The sequence below is a fragment of the Asterias rubens genome, unplaced genomic scaffold (genome assembly GCF_902459465.1).
Source record: "Asterias rubens unplaced genomic scaffold, eAstRub1.3, whole genome shotgun sequence".
NCBI lineage: Eukaryota > Metazoa > Echinodermata > Asteroidea > Forcipulatida > Asteriidae > Asterias > Asterias rubens.
The window spans coordinates 119,539-135,481 of NW_022985704.1; the positions used below are offsets into that span (position 1 = coordinate 119,539).

A 15,943-nucleotide genomic window follows, 5' to 3' on the forward strand; every position below is an offset into this window, starting at 1 on the left:
TGTGCATCCATAATAAGTTCATGAATAAATAATGAATATATTGGATTAGGAAGATTGCAGTCCTCTTTGGGGAAGTCACCCACACAGATTGTGAAACTCCATCCCACACTCTGCCAGGCAAAGATACTGTAAGAGTTTCCACAAATGCAAACTGCTCAACCACACCTCTATACCTCTATATCAATCAATTATTGGGGGTTTTATGTGAACTACAAGAGTTGTCGAAACTGGGCGTTCATTTTATTTGTTTGTTGGGTGTGTTTGTTGTTTGTTGTGGTGTTTTGGGTGTTGGTTTGTTTTTTGTTCTTTTTTTTCTTCCAAAAGTTTAAATTTCAAGCATAGAATTGAATTAATTTGCCACATAAATACGAATTTTAAAAAAAATTATCGAAATGTTCTCAAAATTGGACTGCCCAAGTGGCACTTCGTCTTTTTCAAACAAATGTGAAAATATCAAGACGGATATATTTGTTGTGTTAAATGTGCATAAATACAAATTATTTTTAAAATTCAAATGGAACATACACATTCAACTTTCAATACATTTGCAATAGCACTGTTCAGATCCCGAAGATACAAAAACGAAGTCAACAAATTGGTGATCGGTAGTTATGACAACAATATTGGTATCCATGACGTTGTTTTGGGCACTGATGATGATTAAGTTTCACGGTCACTTTTCAAGCCTCAAGATGAGATATTGCTTATGTCCAGTCAACCAATCAAGTACAAATAATCGTGTTTGCGTGAGAATTTAATTCCATGGCAATTGAGAATGAGGTACAAATACGACTTGTCTAACTCTCTCAGAGTGGTTTGTAGTTGGGCTAGGAATTGCTGATTTCCTGTCCACAGTATGCCCCGTAGGTGCATCATCAGCTATCATTGACTGAAGAGTCCTTGATACCTGGAGTGGTTTGTCGAGTACGCCAACAATGACGTACCGTGCTGGATTTTATCGTTCAAGTTTTGCCTCTCATACAAGAGCAAATTAAATACCGACAGATTGTAGCAAACTGTACAAAGATGAATATACAGCAACTGGGTCCAAATTCATAGGGCTGCCTAAGCATATAAAGTAGCTAAGCACAACAAATCTATGCTTACCAGAATAAGGTTGAACCAGCTTAGATAATGCCATGTACATTCTGCGACTTGTATCCTGCCCATGTTTGCTTAGCAGAAAAGTGTTAAGCAGTATTTTCTGCTTAAGCAGCTCTATGAAATTGAGCCCTGACGTGCTTGTGTGTTGTTTATCAAGTTTCCTTTTCAGGCAATCTAATTAAAAATTGACACATTTCATTAATTTGTGGTGGAATTTAAAGAGGGTGGACGTTGGCGTAAAGTAACGTGAGACGTAATGGTATGGTTATTACCTATGTTTGAATGTACTCGTCGCACATGGGCAATGATGCATACAATTTGCAGGTCAGTAACAACTTATGTTATTTTATTTTTGTTGTGTTTTTTTGAACCCGAATTGAAAGTGCATCCATCGTCTCGGGAATGTTGCTAAAGTTTTCAATCTAAATATGACGCTCATTTTGTCAAAAATCATGGGTTAATAACTTCTTATCTATTACTTATAAATAAAACGTAAGATATATATAAATTAATTTTCGTCTGCGTTTGTTAAGACCAGAAATTAGAGTTTATTGTGGTTTGAACCCGAGCACTTAAAATGTTCTGCCCTGACTTTCCTGGCCTCGGCCTTCAGGGATATCCGCCCTTCAATATGCATTTTGTCCATTTAATTCGGATAATTTAATTTAAATGGCAGAACCCTATCTGCTCAAACTGATCACGAAATAATTATCAAAATCACCAATGATACGCGATGTGTATATATATAAATGTCTACAGCATCGCTGACAGTCACACCAGTTGCTTCTCAGTTTATTTTAAGCCGGTTGTTGGAAAGAAGTAATAGACGCTGATCGCAGACGATTTCTGGATATCTAAATGAATTACTTTGAAGAAGAAGAAGAAGAAAAGGGAGCTCCGGGCACATTGAACATTGTTTAATGAGTAACTTGCGCTTATATGGAGATACCAAAATGTTATCCATCTTCATCTATCCCTGACAAGGCAAATTAGACAATCTATTGGTAGGGGAAAAAAGGAGAAGATTGAGGCAACCCACTCGACGCAGTTATGGCGAACAATCATGCTCACAAAAACAACTGTCGGTTGGATTGTACGAATTCGTCTTCTGGGAAGAACTCAAAAAGGGAGAAAAGGAAGAAGGAAAGGACCGTGTTTTTTATTGAACCGCCGCCCCCGAAAGAAAAGGTGAGTTTTTTGGGGCGGGAAATCTAGCGTATATTTTCATTACGATCCACGCGTCAGATTATGACGTGATAAACAAAGTATGTATTTTCACGAAGTGTTGAAGTAGTAGTTCATAATGATAATAATATATTTGTGTGTGTTTATAGTACCGTTTTCTCCTTGAGTTTACCGTTTTTAATGGCTGCATAAACTCTTGAGGTTATGAATATTTTAACGCTCACTTGACGATGTGTGTATGCTTCATTGCACCTGTAAGTTAGTTTCCTATTGGTTTCGTAGCATTCTGCGACTGGGTGAGATACCAGAGTATAGAGCCTATCTATCGTGTGTATTTGTTCACCGACGTTTTGCTATAGCTCCACGACGAGCAATATATACAGCACCACATAGTGGTGGGAGATAGGAACCGTAATTGAATTAAGAGACATTTACATGTTGGCCAACTCCTTGTTAGTGAATCGGCACGTCTTTGTAGAAGAACCAGTGTTTGCACGGAAGGGGTGAATCGCAAGTCAGACGTTTTGACCAGCCTTTGCTTAAAGCAAGGTGGACTGACTGACCTGCACTACTATCTTGGTGTGGGGGTTGGCGTGTGGTGCCCGAAGGATTGCACATGATGATTATCAGACCACACGTCCACATCTCACCAACACACATCTTCGTCATCTATCAAACCGCAACCTCTTTCTCAATCTAACACCTCCACCGTATATAGAAGAAAACAAAACAAATTGTATACGCAGAAAGCCAACGCTATCAAGTTGATTTTATATCCGATGGAGAGACGACAAGCTATGGATAATTAAGAATCCTTTGGGAAAAGCGATCAATTTAACAGCGATATCAACTACAACCTACAAACCCCAAAACAGCAAAACTCGTTTTGAGATTGTGTCACCACTTTTTGCGAAAGCTGAAAGTTGCAGGTTTGATATCCATCTGCACGGTCTACCTCACTGATCAGAGGAGGGAACGGGAGGCTACGCTATACGCACGTATCACAACCCCGACCTACGTCAATAACTCCTCATTCACCGACAACATTTGGACTTATCAAGTTGGATTCCTAGCTGGGAGATGGTGTTTGTAGATTCTAGACCCAGTTTGGTGTGACAAGGGGGTTTTAAAGACCGAGAGGGAGAGAGATGACTGATGAGGCACCGGTGATCACTGAGAAACCCTTGTATTTGAGAACAATTCCTCATCATAATCGAGGACATGGACATGGACATGGGGGTCACGGAGCGAGAAGAATGTCTGTAAGTTACCACCAAATCAGATTGCATTTTTACACCAAATCAGATTGCATTGTGCTTAGCGTGACTAAACAAACAAAATACCTTTATGCCATGACCACATCACAGAGGAAAAGTGGTGTTGTCTTGGTTTTTGATAAATGTTTGTTGAGGGATCATTTGTAATAATTAGCGGCGTTATTTGATTGCTAATTGAGTTTTAAGCGTTCGAACAAACATTCAGTAATGTGTTTCTGTTTTGACAGTCGATATTTTAATCACATTTAATATTTGTCTTGCATAATTTGGCTATGTTGTTATGCGAAGCTGACCTTCAGCTATCACATACTGCCCGATTCCAACACGTAATTATCAATACTGGAATTAATTCGTTAAAACTCAACGTGAACTCAAACGATAGCTGAGATGCTTAAGCTTGAATCAATTATAAACAACTCATTATTTTTCAATTTCAAAATTTAATAGCGCAAAGTAAAACTTGTAACTGAATGCACAAAAGTGTACCGACTCCCGAAGTACTTTTTTAGAGAGATATTTATAAAAACTTGACTTAGTTTCACATTTTTTGTTATCACAAATCGCTCAAAATGTCATTGCTGGTTTGTGTATTCATCTTCAAAATGCCCATATGTTTCCAAAACAAATATTCAATTTTTGCCCAGTACGTTTCGAGACAAGCTAAATTCTTTATCAACCCAAACGTGATTTGATGCACTCGTATGTTTAAATTCAGTGTGACAGATCGAGTTTTTACTATGAGTGCTGGGAAAAAAAACATCTTTGTGAACTGGAAGCTTCGAGAAATGTAAACAGAAAAGGGAAAAGAGGTAAAAGTGGCCACGATCCTGATTAATTTGTTTACATGCCGTATGACAAATCTAGTCTTGTCACTGGGAACTTGCGCGCTGTAGTAGCTGTGTTCCAGCTCAGCCCCTTCTTATAAAATTGATGTCATATTTTCATAATTTCTTAACAACATGTGGGATTAGTTTTTGCTGCTTCGGTTGTGTTCAGTGACGTGTATACAATGTATTGCAATAAAAAAAAACAGTCATTTGTGCCGAGAAGGGGTTTGACCATTTGAACGGCATGTTCTACTTTTTCATTTGATTAAGTACCCTCATGTGTTCTGATAGTAGAATCAAACTAAAGATCGACCTAATAATAGAAGATTCCTGAGGCAAGACGTGCTATCTTCCTCTGGAATCTTAACACCAATGAGAGCATTTTCAATGGTAGGATTATTAATGAAGGAAACAAAGCAAGCTCTGATGGTCGTGTCTTACAGTGAAAGGTTTGCTTTTAAAGAAATCAAATGTTAAGTTGACCGACGGGGGGAATTCGATTTGCATTAATGCTTTCTGAGAATTGTACACTTTAAAGATCAGTGGCTGATTTGTCAATAAGACTCTTATTTTCCCTCTGTACTTTCTAAAAAAGAAAATCTATCTTAAGAGCAAAGCCATTTCAACAACTGTTTCGAATAAAGACCAGTGGCTTATTTGTTGATACAGCAAATTTGTTTCCCTATACTTAAAAAAATGAAAATCCATCTTAAAAGCAAAAACATTTTCACAACTGTCTTGAATTATGATCAATGGCTTAGTTGTCGATAACAGCTCATGTTTTCCCCCTGTGCTCTCTAAAAAAGAAAATACTTCTTAAAATCACATTTTAAAAAGACATTTCCACAACTTTTTTGAAGAATGCATTTCGTACATAGTATACGCAAGAACTAGTTTTGCATCTGTCCAATGTATTAATTATAATAACAATCTGAAAGCTGATTAAATTTTGATTTTAATCTACAACTGTCCATAGAGTATAATGTCTCAAGACAGACACCATCCAATCAAAATTACATTGTCCCTTAAGAATTAGATTATTATTTCTTACAAAAACAGTTTGTAGGATTGTGTCATCCTGTTTATAAATATTAAAGGAATATTACTGATTATCATCAGCTTATATTTGTGACATACACACGGGGGGCAAGCCTTCTTTTTTTTCCCCCTCCAATATTGGGGTTTTATGGTTGGCATTACGCGTGAGTAATCGGTGTGTGGTAAAGCAGGTGGTGACCGTACAATGTTTTCATACTCGACCGGTTCGGATTGCTTTGGGCCAGACCGACTCAGAGGAAATATTTGCCCCTGCCGAACGGGGCTGATAAAACTCCAATGAAATATTGCCCCCTCGTTGGCGTTTTTAGAAGTCCCTATAGACCGATGCTTCGCAAATTGTTTGGGTTTTGCTGTTAATTAACATCGAGGTAGAGTAAGGATTGTTGTTTTCGAATACGAGCTGGAGATATTGGATTCTACATCAACATGGTATTCCTTTAAAATTTGACCATCTGTTTACGATTGTCAAATTTCAGTATACTCGTTTAAATAAATCATTAGTTAAATTCAATCGTGATCGTGACCCGACATACTAAAGTCGGGTTGCAATCACAATATTATGTGGTTTTATTTAACCTGCAAACCTAATTTGCAAATATGTATTTAAATAATAGAGTTCAAGGAGATAATTGTGTTTGGTTGGGCGCAGTTGTAGTGACAGTAGACGGCTTGTCTTGGATTGGCGGATTATTTGGTCATGGTTGTAACATTCTAAATTGAGATCTAACTAGATTAGGGTTTGATTGTGTGTATTCTGGGTGACGACGGGGCATGTCATTAGGGACTTTTACTGCACAAAATCATTTTAATAACTTTCATTTGGTGATCAGAGTAACTTATTGTTTACAGGGTAACAGTAAAACTGAATAATACGCACATTTTGAGAGAGAAATAAAGTTTAGTCATGTTACTTTATTTGGTCGATCGGGACTTAGAAGGCAAAACAAATGTACAGATGTATGTATTTTGTTTTATAGTTATACCATAGAACTATAATATACCACACAACCTGATCTGAGACAATGTTATTGGAAAACTTTTCGCAAATTTACATTCATGTCATAATTGATTAAATCGCGATAGGTAAACACCCCAGAGATATTTGTAGCCGATATTTTCAATTTCTTAGTTTGGATTCTCAATTATTGATACCTAAACTAAACATGTTGTCACATGGACACCATGTGGACATGGACACCATGTTGACATGTCTGCGAGCCACTCAAAGTGTAGCCTGAGTCATTAATGTATATACAACGGGTTTACAGTGTAGGGCTGGGTATAGGATGGTCCTGGCTATATATTAAGGTACTGGGATTTGGATACGGTTCTTGTTTACCTTAAGTACAGTGTTTGGGCTACAAAGACGGGGATTGGGCTACATTAGGGTACATGTCTATGGATTTGACTACTTTTAATCCTGGGTTACCTCGGGGTTTGGGCTACAAAGTTGGGGTTAAGGCTACGTTAAGGTAGGCTCTACATGGATTTGACTACATTAAGTTCCGGGTCCGGTTACCTTTTAATAAAGGGATTGGGAATACATGTAGGTTTGGGCTACATTAAAGAAACTGGACACAATTGGTAATATTGTCAAAGATAAGTCTTCTCACTTGGTGTATCTCAACATATGCATAAAATAACAATCCTGTGAAAATTTGAGCTCAATTGGTCATCGAAGTTGCGAGATAATAATGAAAGAAAAACCACACTTAATTGTCACACGAAGTTGTGTGCTTTCAGATGCTTGATTTCGAGACCTCAAACTCTAAAATTGAGGTCTCGAAATCAGATTCGTGAAAAATTACTTCTTTCTCGAAAGCTACGTCACTTCAGAGGGAGTCGTTTCTCATAATGTTTTATACTATCACTAGCTCTCCATTACCCGTTACCAAGTAAGGTTTTACGCTAATAATTATTTTGAGTAATTACCAATAGTGGCCACTGCCTTTAACGTGCAGAGATATGGATACATTTAATCAACCTTTACCTTAGGTATAGGGTTGGAGCACTACATTAAGTTTTGGACACTAAGGTACAGGGGTTTTGGCTAAGTCCTTATCATGGGTACTTGGTTTGGGCTACATTTAGGTTTTGGTTACATTAACGTACATGAAGTCGGTTACATTAAGTCACGTATATTGTACCTTTGGATACAGGGTTGGGATACATTTAACTGCAAGCTGCATGTAGTTGTTTTTACACACGTAGTACAATATTTATATTGGTCATTCAATATAATTATCTGGGACTTTTAACATATGGCGTCTGTCAAAATATACCCTCCCTTTTAGGACAACATACGGTTTATAGAGAGGTCGTTTATCATCTATGAACACATAGAACATTCACATGGTGTGTAGTATCATATACGCCTTTATCAAAGTGATTTCAACACAAACATGAAATCCAAAACTTAATCTTAGTTATTTTACGGATTGATGGTTATTATTATTAGAGCGCTCGGCAGTTTGACGTTAGAAAAGGGAGTTCAATATACCGACTTTCAAGAGTACAAGCAGGTGGATTTTGAAATGAAAATGTGTCCCGTCAAAATTAAACGTCTTTATGATGTTTCCCTTCAAGACGGCTTAGCATAAAATCGGACTGATATCGTGGTTTTGTTCTCCTTTACAATGCATGAGTTTCTTTTTGCACATAACTTACAATGCTTGCACTATATGCAAGGTAGTTGACATTTTTAAGACATGCATAAAACGTTAATGGCCTGATCGTTTTGATTGGCGACGTTTTCGAATGATTTATGACAACACAACAAGCAAGAACATGTAACTAAGTGCAACATAAGTGGTGAATTGAAAATACCTGAATACATTAACAAATGTTTGCGTTTATACCAATGTCCTTTTGGTTGATAAGCAGTTTGCAATCAGCTCATTCTATTTTCTAAATCTTGCAGGTAGGCCAATAAGATACAAGTTTACGATCGTGTGATCTAAACATGACATATATTGATAACGAACGATACGATGTTACTGATCCAATGCTCATTTTGAATGCCCATTTAAACGCCATATAACTTTTATGGTGCATTTTCATAAAAAAAAACACGCAAGCTAAGGTTATTTTGGTAATTGTCAAAAACCCTCACTTTTATTACAAAGTAATGCATAAATTAACAAAACCGGTGAAAGTTTGGGCTGAGTTGCTCATCAGAGTTGCGAGTAAATAATAGTAAAATAAACACCCTCCTTACATAATGTGTTTTTAGATGCATGAGAAAGGCTTTAGGCCTGAAGCCTTTCTCAGATTCAAATTCGTTGGTGAACAATTATCTCTCTCTCTCTCTCTCTCTTGAAGTACCTTGCTTCAAAGGGTGTCGTTTGTATCAATCTAATATCAACAGCTCTCCATTGCTCTTCACCATATTAGTTGTTAAGGTCATATATCAACAGCTCTCCAGATTTAAAGTGTTCATATAAATAAAGATATATATAAAAAGTTCATGTGAATGTTGCAGGTACATGTACATTTGAAGCTGTGTACTTTATCTGTCAGGTCGCTTACGTAGTTGAATTGCAGCACTAACCACTTCTATCACACATAAAAAATGGTTTCATCCAGCAATACTTTGCATATATAACAAAGTATTTCAACTGGAAATGGTTTGTGCGCACTGAATGCTATAATATTGAGTGCAAATGATTAATGTTGCAGGTACATGTACATTTGAAGTTGTGTACTTTATCTGTCAGGTGACTTACGTAGTTGAATTGCAGCACTAACCACTTCTATCACACATAAAAAATGGTTTCGTCCAGCAATACTTTGCATAACAAAGTATTTCGACTGGAAATGGTTTGTGCGCACTGAATGCTATAATATTGAGCGCAAATGATGATTTTAGAGTAGCAACTGACACATTTTGCACAGCATTTTGCTCTGCTATATACAAGGTAAATCGTTCATTGACACTATTCTTAGGACTGGTGAACACATAACACTGTACGGTTGGGATACATCCGTCTTGATACACCCAAACCACACAGTGCACTCAAATAGTGGCCACCATCTCAAATAGGCTAATAGTGACATGATAAAAACTGAAGAGCTTTAGTAAAATAGTTGTTTTTGTGGAATAAATTATGCATGGAGGTCGTGGTGTACTCGTGAAAGACCATTAGTGCTGGTGGAGCCGACAACACCAGATGCATGAACTGGTCGCCTTTCACACAACACCCGAAAACAAAAATTGAATGCATGTTCGCCCCCAAAAAGACTAAAATCCACTCTTGGTATGAATTAAAATTCCTCTTAAAACAGAATGCAACTTTGTTTTCAGCACTACGAAATTGCCACTGTCGTAGTGCTTTTCTACGGGGAATTTGTTTTCTTGTAAATTGATTATAAAAGAGAATCATTAAAAACCAAATTTAATCAGCCACATAGGCCTACTGATAAATCTGATTGATCAAAGAAAAAATTGAAAGGAAGTTTATCTTTATACTGAGGTTATCATATAAACCAGTATCCAATTGTCAACTTAATACATAAAACAGCCGTCAATTCTGATCTGAGTTCACCATTATGAAATATTGGGATAATCTTTATATTTGGATCACAAAGTACACAAACACTATCTAATTTTCAATCCTGAAATGACATGTAACAGCCGTTAAATTGATTCTCAACTCACCAAACAAAACATGACAGAACCCTGGGTGAGAGAAAACCAAGGTTTTAATACAAAACAAAAAAAACCTGTCTGGCCGGCTAATAAAACAGCGAACCACGAAGCTGTGATGGGTGTTTGTGTGCGGCTGTTTTGTTAGTGTGAACTAGACGACTTCTATTCAGCATACAGCACTTAGGTTGTGAGGATAGACACCTGAGTGACTGATCCAATGACACATACACGTTAAGACCTTTTCTCAGATTGGCACAAACTAATGTACATTATTAAAGGCACTGGACACTATGTGTAATTATACAAAACAATTGTTAGCATAAAAAAACTTAATTGGTAACGAGCAATGGAGAGCTGTTGATAGTATACAACATTGTGAGAAACGGCTCCCTCTGATGTAACATAGTTTTTGGGAAAGAAGTAATCGCTAACTAACTAAACAAATTAAAGACTTCTGCTCTGAAGTCTTTTATTATGCATATATGAAACAAGGGTGTTTGTCTTTCTTTATTCTCTTGCAATTTTGATAACCATTTGAGTCCAAAGTTTCACAGAGTTGTTAATTTATGCATATGTTGGGATACACCAAGTGTGAATACTGGTCTTGGACAATGGACCCTTCCCATGAAATATGCTAATCACATACACGCATGCGTACATACCCTATTGGTTGGCAAACGCCATAGAGTTGTGCACTCAGCAGACGCGCAATCGCGTCTGCGTCACGCACCCATTAGCCGTGTACAAAACAGCGCGATGTTCCCTCATTTTGCAAACCAAAACGTTAGTGCGCACGCGCTATGTGCAATTTACATATTTCATGGGAAGGGTCTATTACTAAACGTGTCCAGTGCCTTTAAGACTTGTCTTAGATTGGTTAATATTTCTCTACTGGATACAATCCAGCTTCAGCTGTATGTTGATAAATCCGATGACTTTTTAAAGACTAATTTTACCCACAAAAAGCGTTGAATACTAATAGATGGACTTTTTTTAGCGTTTGGAATGTTGGAATATTTTGGTTTGAATTGATTGCTTAGATTTCGGAAGAATTTGTAATATAACGAGCATGATTTTTGAATACTGTTTATTGGCACATGTGATGTATTTATGTTCGCATGTACTTTGTTGGAATTTAATTTTGTTGAAATATTTAGAAGAGCGATGATATCAAGAACATAATGTTCACTTGTTAAGGCAAAAGTATACCTTTGGCTTTTGGAACCCTTTGATAAGTTTCATCCTATAATAAGTGTATATATTAACAAGAAAAAATTAGTCTGTTAGAGCGGTTATATCCAAGCTGGGAAAATAATCCGCAACTGAAATGCACAATCTGATAAACTTATCTGACAGTAACGTTTCCCCAGGTTCAATTTTGGGGATAACAAATTATATCTTTTTGTATATCCTCTTAAAGACAGTGGACACTATGAGTAATTACTCAAAATAATTGTTAGCATAAAACCTTACTTGGCACCAAGTAATGGGGAGAGGTTGATAGTATACAACATTGTGAGAAACAGCTCCCTCTGAAGTGCCATAGTTTTCAAGAAAGAAGTAATTTTCCACGAATTTGATTTCGAGACCTCAGATTTAGAACTTGAGGTCTCGAAATCAACCATCTAAACGCACACAACTTCGTGTGGCTAGGGTGTTTTTTCTTTCATTATTATCTCGCAAGTTCGATGACCGATTGAGCTCAAATTTTCACAGGTTTGTTATTGTATGCTTATGTTGAGAGATACACCAAATGTGAAGGCTAGTCTTTGACAATTACCAATAGTGTCCACTGCCTTCAATACTTCGTAGTATTAATGATTTTCAAAATGCTTTGTACTGTTGAAAGCTGCTGTATAACTTCTAAACCAAGTAAGTTTTATTGGCATAATTTTAAGAGTGATTACCAAACGATCTCCCCTTTAAGGGGTGTGTACGTTCTGCTTACAAATGAGTCGATGATTTTACATTGGCTTTGTGAAAGAAAGAGGACAATACCGTCACGTGGAGAGTTGAATTTGTCTTCAGGCTAGGTTTCTAACGACAACGGTTGTAGGGAATGTTCATGGTTCACCCCACATGTACTGTACTTTTAAAACTCAAAGGAAGAAATTGCCAAGATCGGCTCAGTATAAAGGTTCAATCACTAGGAACCTAGGGTTTCTATAGAAATCTAAGTCAAAGTTCATATTATAAGAGTAATAGGCCACAACGGAAACTGACTGGATACATTTTAAACAATTTTGGATTGAATAAAGAGAGCACCACCGCACGCAAATCCGGAGGTCGTTGGTTCAAATCCAACTCTGGAATTGGTTAAACCCCAATTTTTTGAATACATGTACATACATTAAATGCTTCCATGAAATCATAAATTGGTGATTTGATAAACCCATCCTTACGGAAATCTTCACGAATAGTGAGCTTATTATTTACAAATAATGTTTTAAAAAGAATAGTCCAAATTTGATATCATCCTTTTTCGGATGACCAACATTTCCAAACCGTGTCTGGTGTACACCATATGCTTCCCCCTTATGCATGCCAAAATTGACTACAAATTAATTTAGAGCTGAGTCGAGCTCCGTTTTATAAGTTCAGCTGACATTTCTACAGCGGATATCGGTATGGTATATCTGTAATTAGGGAGAGAAAATGCAAAGGGGCGAGGAGCCTGGACAGTAATGAAGAAATCACCAATCACATGCAGGCACGGTTGTGGGAATGGAGGCTGTGGCTTCATTGCTTGACTGATCATAGGGGAAGTGTGGTATAGAGCTACGCCAACTAGTTATGACTTAGTGAATGGGGATGTATTTTCATATAAAACAGGGTGTAGAGCCTACTTAAATGATGGTCGGGGAACTTTGGAATAACATTTTCTTAATCAAACTTCAGATAAATAAATTGAAAAATACACCTTGGTGTTGATACTGGGAATTACTTATACATGTGTAGTTGAGATTCAATAGTAGATGTTGGGTTTTATTTACTCTGTGCTATTTCGAGGAACACACAAATATCAGAAAGGGTGGCCTGTAAACCAGAGAAGCAGATCCCAAAATCTCATTCATTTCACTAATTGATTATATTTTCATCTGGATTTGATTGTGATCTGTAAATTCTATTCGCCTTCTTTACAGAATAAACGTATGAACAGCAATCAGTCTCATCGTATCCCTCATTTTGGCCTCAAAGTCTGACACAAAAGCTGGACAGGGGCAGTTACGATTTACAAAAAGGTGTAGCAAGTGTCATTTTATATGTGTACAAACAGACCCCTGCCAACGATAAAATAATAAGAATGAGGTAGAACTCAAAGGTTATTAAAATCACACAAGAGTAAACATTAAAACTAAAACTAATCCAAAACTTGACCAAACAACACCAACTAACCACCATCAAAACAGAAAGCAGTGACAACAGTTTTAAAACCCAAAACAAAAAGACGTGGTCCCAAATGATCCCCAAGGCCCAACAAGGACTTAAAACCATCTATAAAGCCAAAAATAAAACTAGGACCAAAGAACATTTTTAAGATGGTTCCTTGATATACGTTTCACTTTTGATAATCCTAAATGACATACTTTGAATAAATTCAGTCTGTTGATTTGACGAATAATTCCTCGCTTTGCATAATCGGACAATACCTGGTTGGTTTAATTGCCTTTTCGTGTATTCCGTATGATCATTTTGGGGTAAAACAACAACAAAACAAAACACAAAACTATGACTTTGGCCTTCAGTATTCATGTACGTAGATAGAGGTTGACATTCGAATAACTAATTAAATAACAAATGTTTGTAGTAGGCAGTACCAAGCCATGCATTGCGTTGTGTGTTGTGATACAGTATACATTTATCATTAATATGCTTTTTATTAAATCTGATTAGATGAGCGAGTTCAGAGCTGCACCGCTGCTGTCGTGTACAATGTACAGACCGATTTATATGTTTTTTATTTACCGCTCTTACTGAATCCAAAAGCTCTGCTCACCCGACATTTTGTCTACTTTTAATTGGTTTGCTATTTTCGAAAATTTAGAGGGGGAGGGATATAGTACTTATACAAAACACTGGGGGGAAAAACGTTTTGTACGCGTTATAAACAAAACAAAAGTAGTTTCACTGATTTTACTATTTTGTAGAAATGTATTCTCACTGATTGAATTTAAGACTGATTTACCTAAATATAGAAAACGTACCGGACATTACGACTCATTATACGATGCACTTTACCAATTGAGAGATATTTATGTCCATGTTTGGAGTAAACATGAGGTTGTCAGATTTAGCCAACTTAGATTGTAAAGACAGCCTAGACACAGACAAACTGTAAAGAAGGAGACAAGACAACAGGTAACAAGAAAACATTTATAAAACTGGGCTGCTTTGAGAGAAATGTGTATAAACTAGCAGGGCTAAAAGCGAATGGCGGATGACATTAATGTAGGAGCTGGGCTGACTATATATATAGAATTATCGAGCCAACGTTAAAAAGAAAACAAAACCATCGGAAATTGTAGTGCACCTCGAGTTCTCTAGGATTTACAACAGGTAACAAGAAAACATTTGAACACAGACTGGGTTGCTTTGAGAGAAATATGTATAAACTAGCAGGGCTATAGCAAATTAATGGATGATGACATTAATAATGTTGGACTAGAATGACTATTTTGTCAAAGAGCAGGAGTTTAGTTAGACTTGATTCTAGTCCCGATCTCGTGCGGAAGGTCCTTAAGCATACATGCCGCCGTCAAAATGGAGCTATTGTGGTCCCAAGAATGGAACAGGTTGGGGAATGCAGAGTTTTCTGAGATTGGCACGGGATTGGGACTTGAGTCAAGACTAGGGTTTATTAAGCCCACGGGACAGTTAAAAACACATCAGCCTGGTCTGATCTACAAAAATATAGCTCCTTGCTTGATACAGGACACGTCGTGTTGAAATGTTAGTACAGAAATCAGCGAGGGGAACGCCTACTATAAAACAAACATAAACATCATCCGCACGAAGGAGTATAAAGTTATACAGCGAGGAGGAGACGAGAGGAAGATGCTTGTTTCTTAAAGGCAGTGGACACTATTGGTAATTACTCAAAATAATTATTAGCATAAAACCTCACCTGGTAACGAGATTTGGGAGAGGTTGGTAGTATAAAACATTGTTATTTTATGCATATTATGTTGAGATACACCAAGTGAGAAGACTTGTCTTTGACAATTACCAGTAGTGTCCAGTGTCTTTAACCAGGTTATGATAATAGCTAGCTGGACGGATGAACATGACGTACGGTGAGGGTATTGACGAGAGTCTAATGCATACTTTGATACCTCGGGGTGTAGCACCCGTTGGAGGATTTACGTAGTGAGAGTGGTGGAAGTTTTCGTTTTGCGTAAAACCTGAGGGGTGAGTTTGTACGGCGAGTTGGATAGCGCAGTCATGGCTAGCGCGACATATGGATGCCTGGGGGTGTGTCAGAGCATCAGAGCTTCAGTCATAAGGTGTGACGAGCCATCGACGAATACACAGAAGCTTAATGGGGCTCTTTATGTGTTAATGTCATGACATCACAAACGAAAGGAGTATTGAATTTGGCCATCAAGGTGTTTAGCCACGGAGCATTTATTTGACCATACAGCAAGGGTTTGAGCACCCCGAGCAAGGGTTTTAACCATACACCAGGGTTTTACCATGAGCATTTACCATCGAAATTTCAAGAGAATTATGACAGAAAAAAACATAATTGTTGCACTTTAGTTTGTGTGCTTTCAAATCTACATTACAAGTAAGATTTTACGGTAACAATTATTTTCAGTAATGCCTGTATATTGCTTTTAATT

General features: G+C 37.2%; 1 protein-coding gene across 1 annotated transcript in view; it reads left to right on the forward strand.

Moving 5' to 3' along the window:
• Positions 1-3,308: 3,308 nt before the first annotated feature.
• The window catches only part of LOC117305838 (short transient receptor potential channel 4-like), a 67,280-nt gene continuing 54,645 nt past the window's right edge, over positions 3,309-15,943 (forward strand). The window contains exon 1 of the mRNA XM_033790712.1: positions 3,309-3,551. Within this exon, the coding sequence (XP_033646603.1) occupies positions 3,438-3,551 (114 nt within the window). The 5' untranslated portion in view covers positions 3,309-3,437. The remainder of the gene's footprint in view (positions 3,552-15,943) is intronic.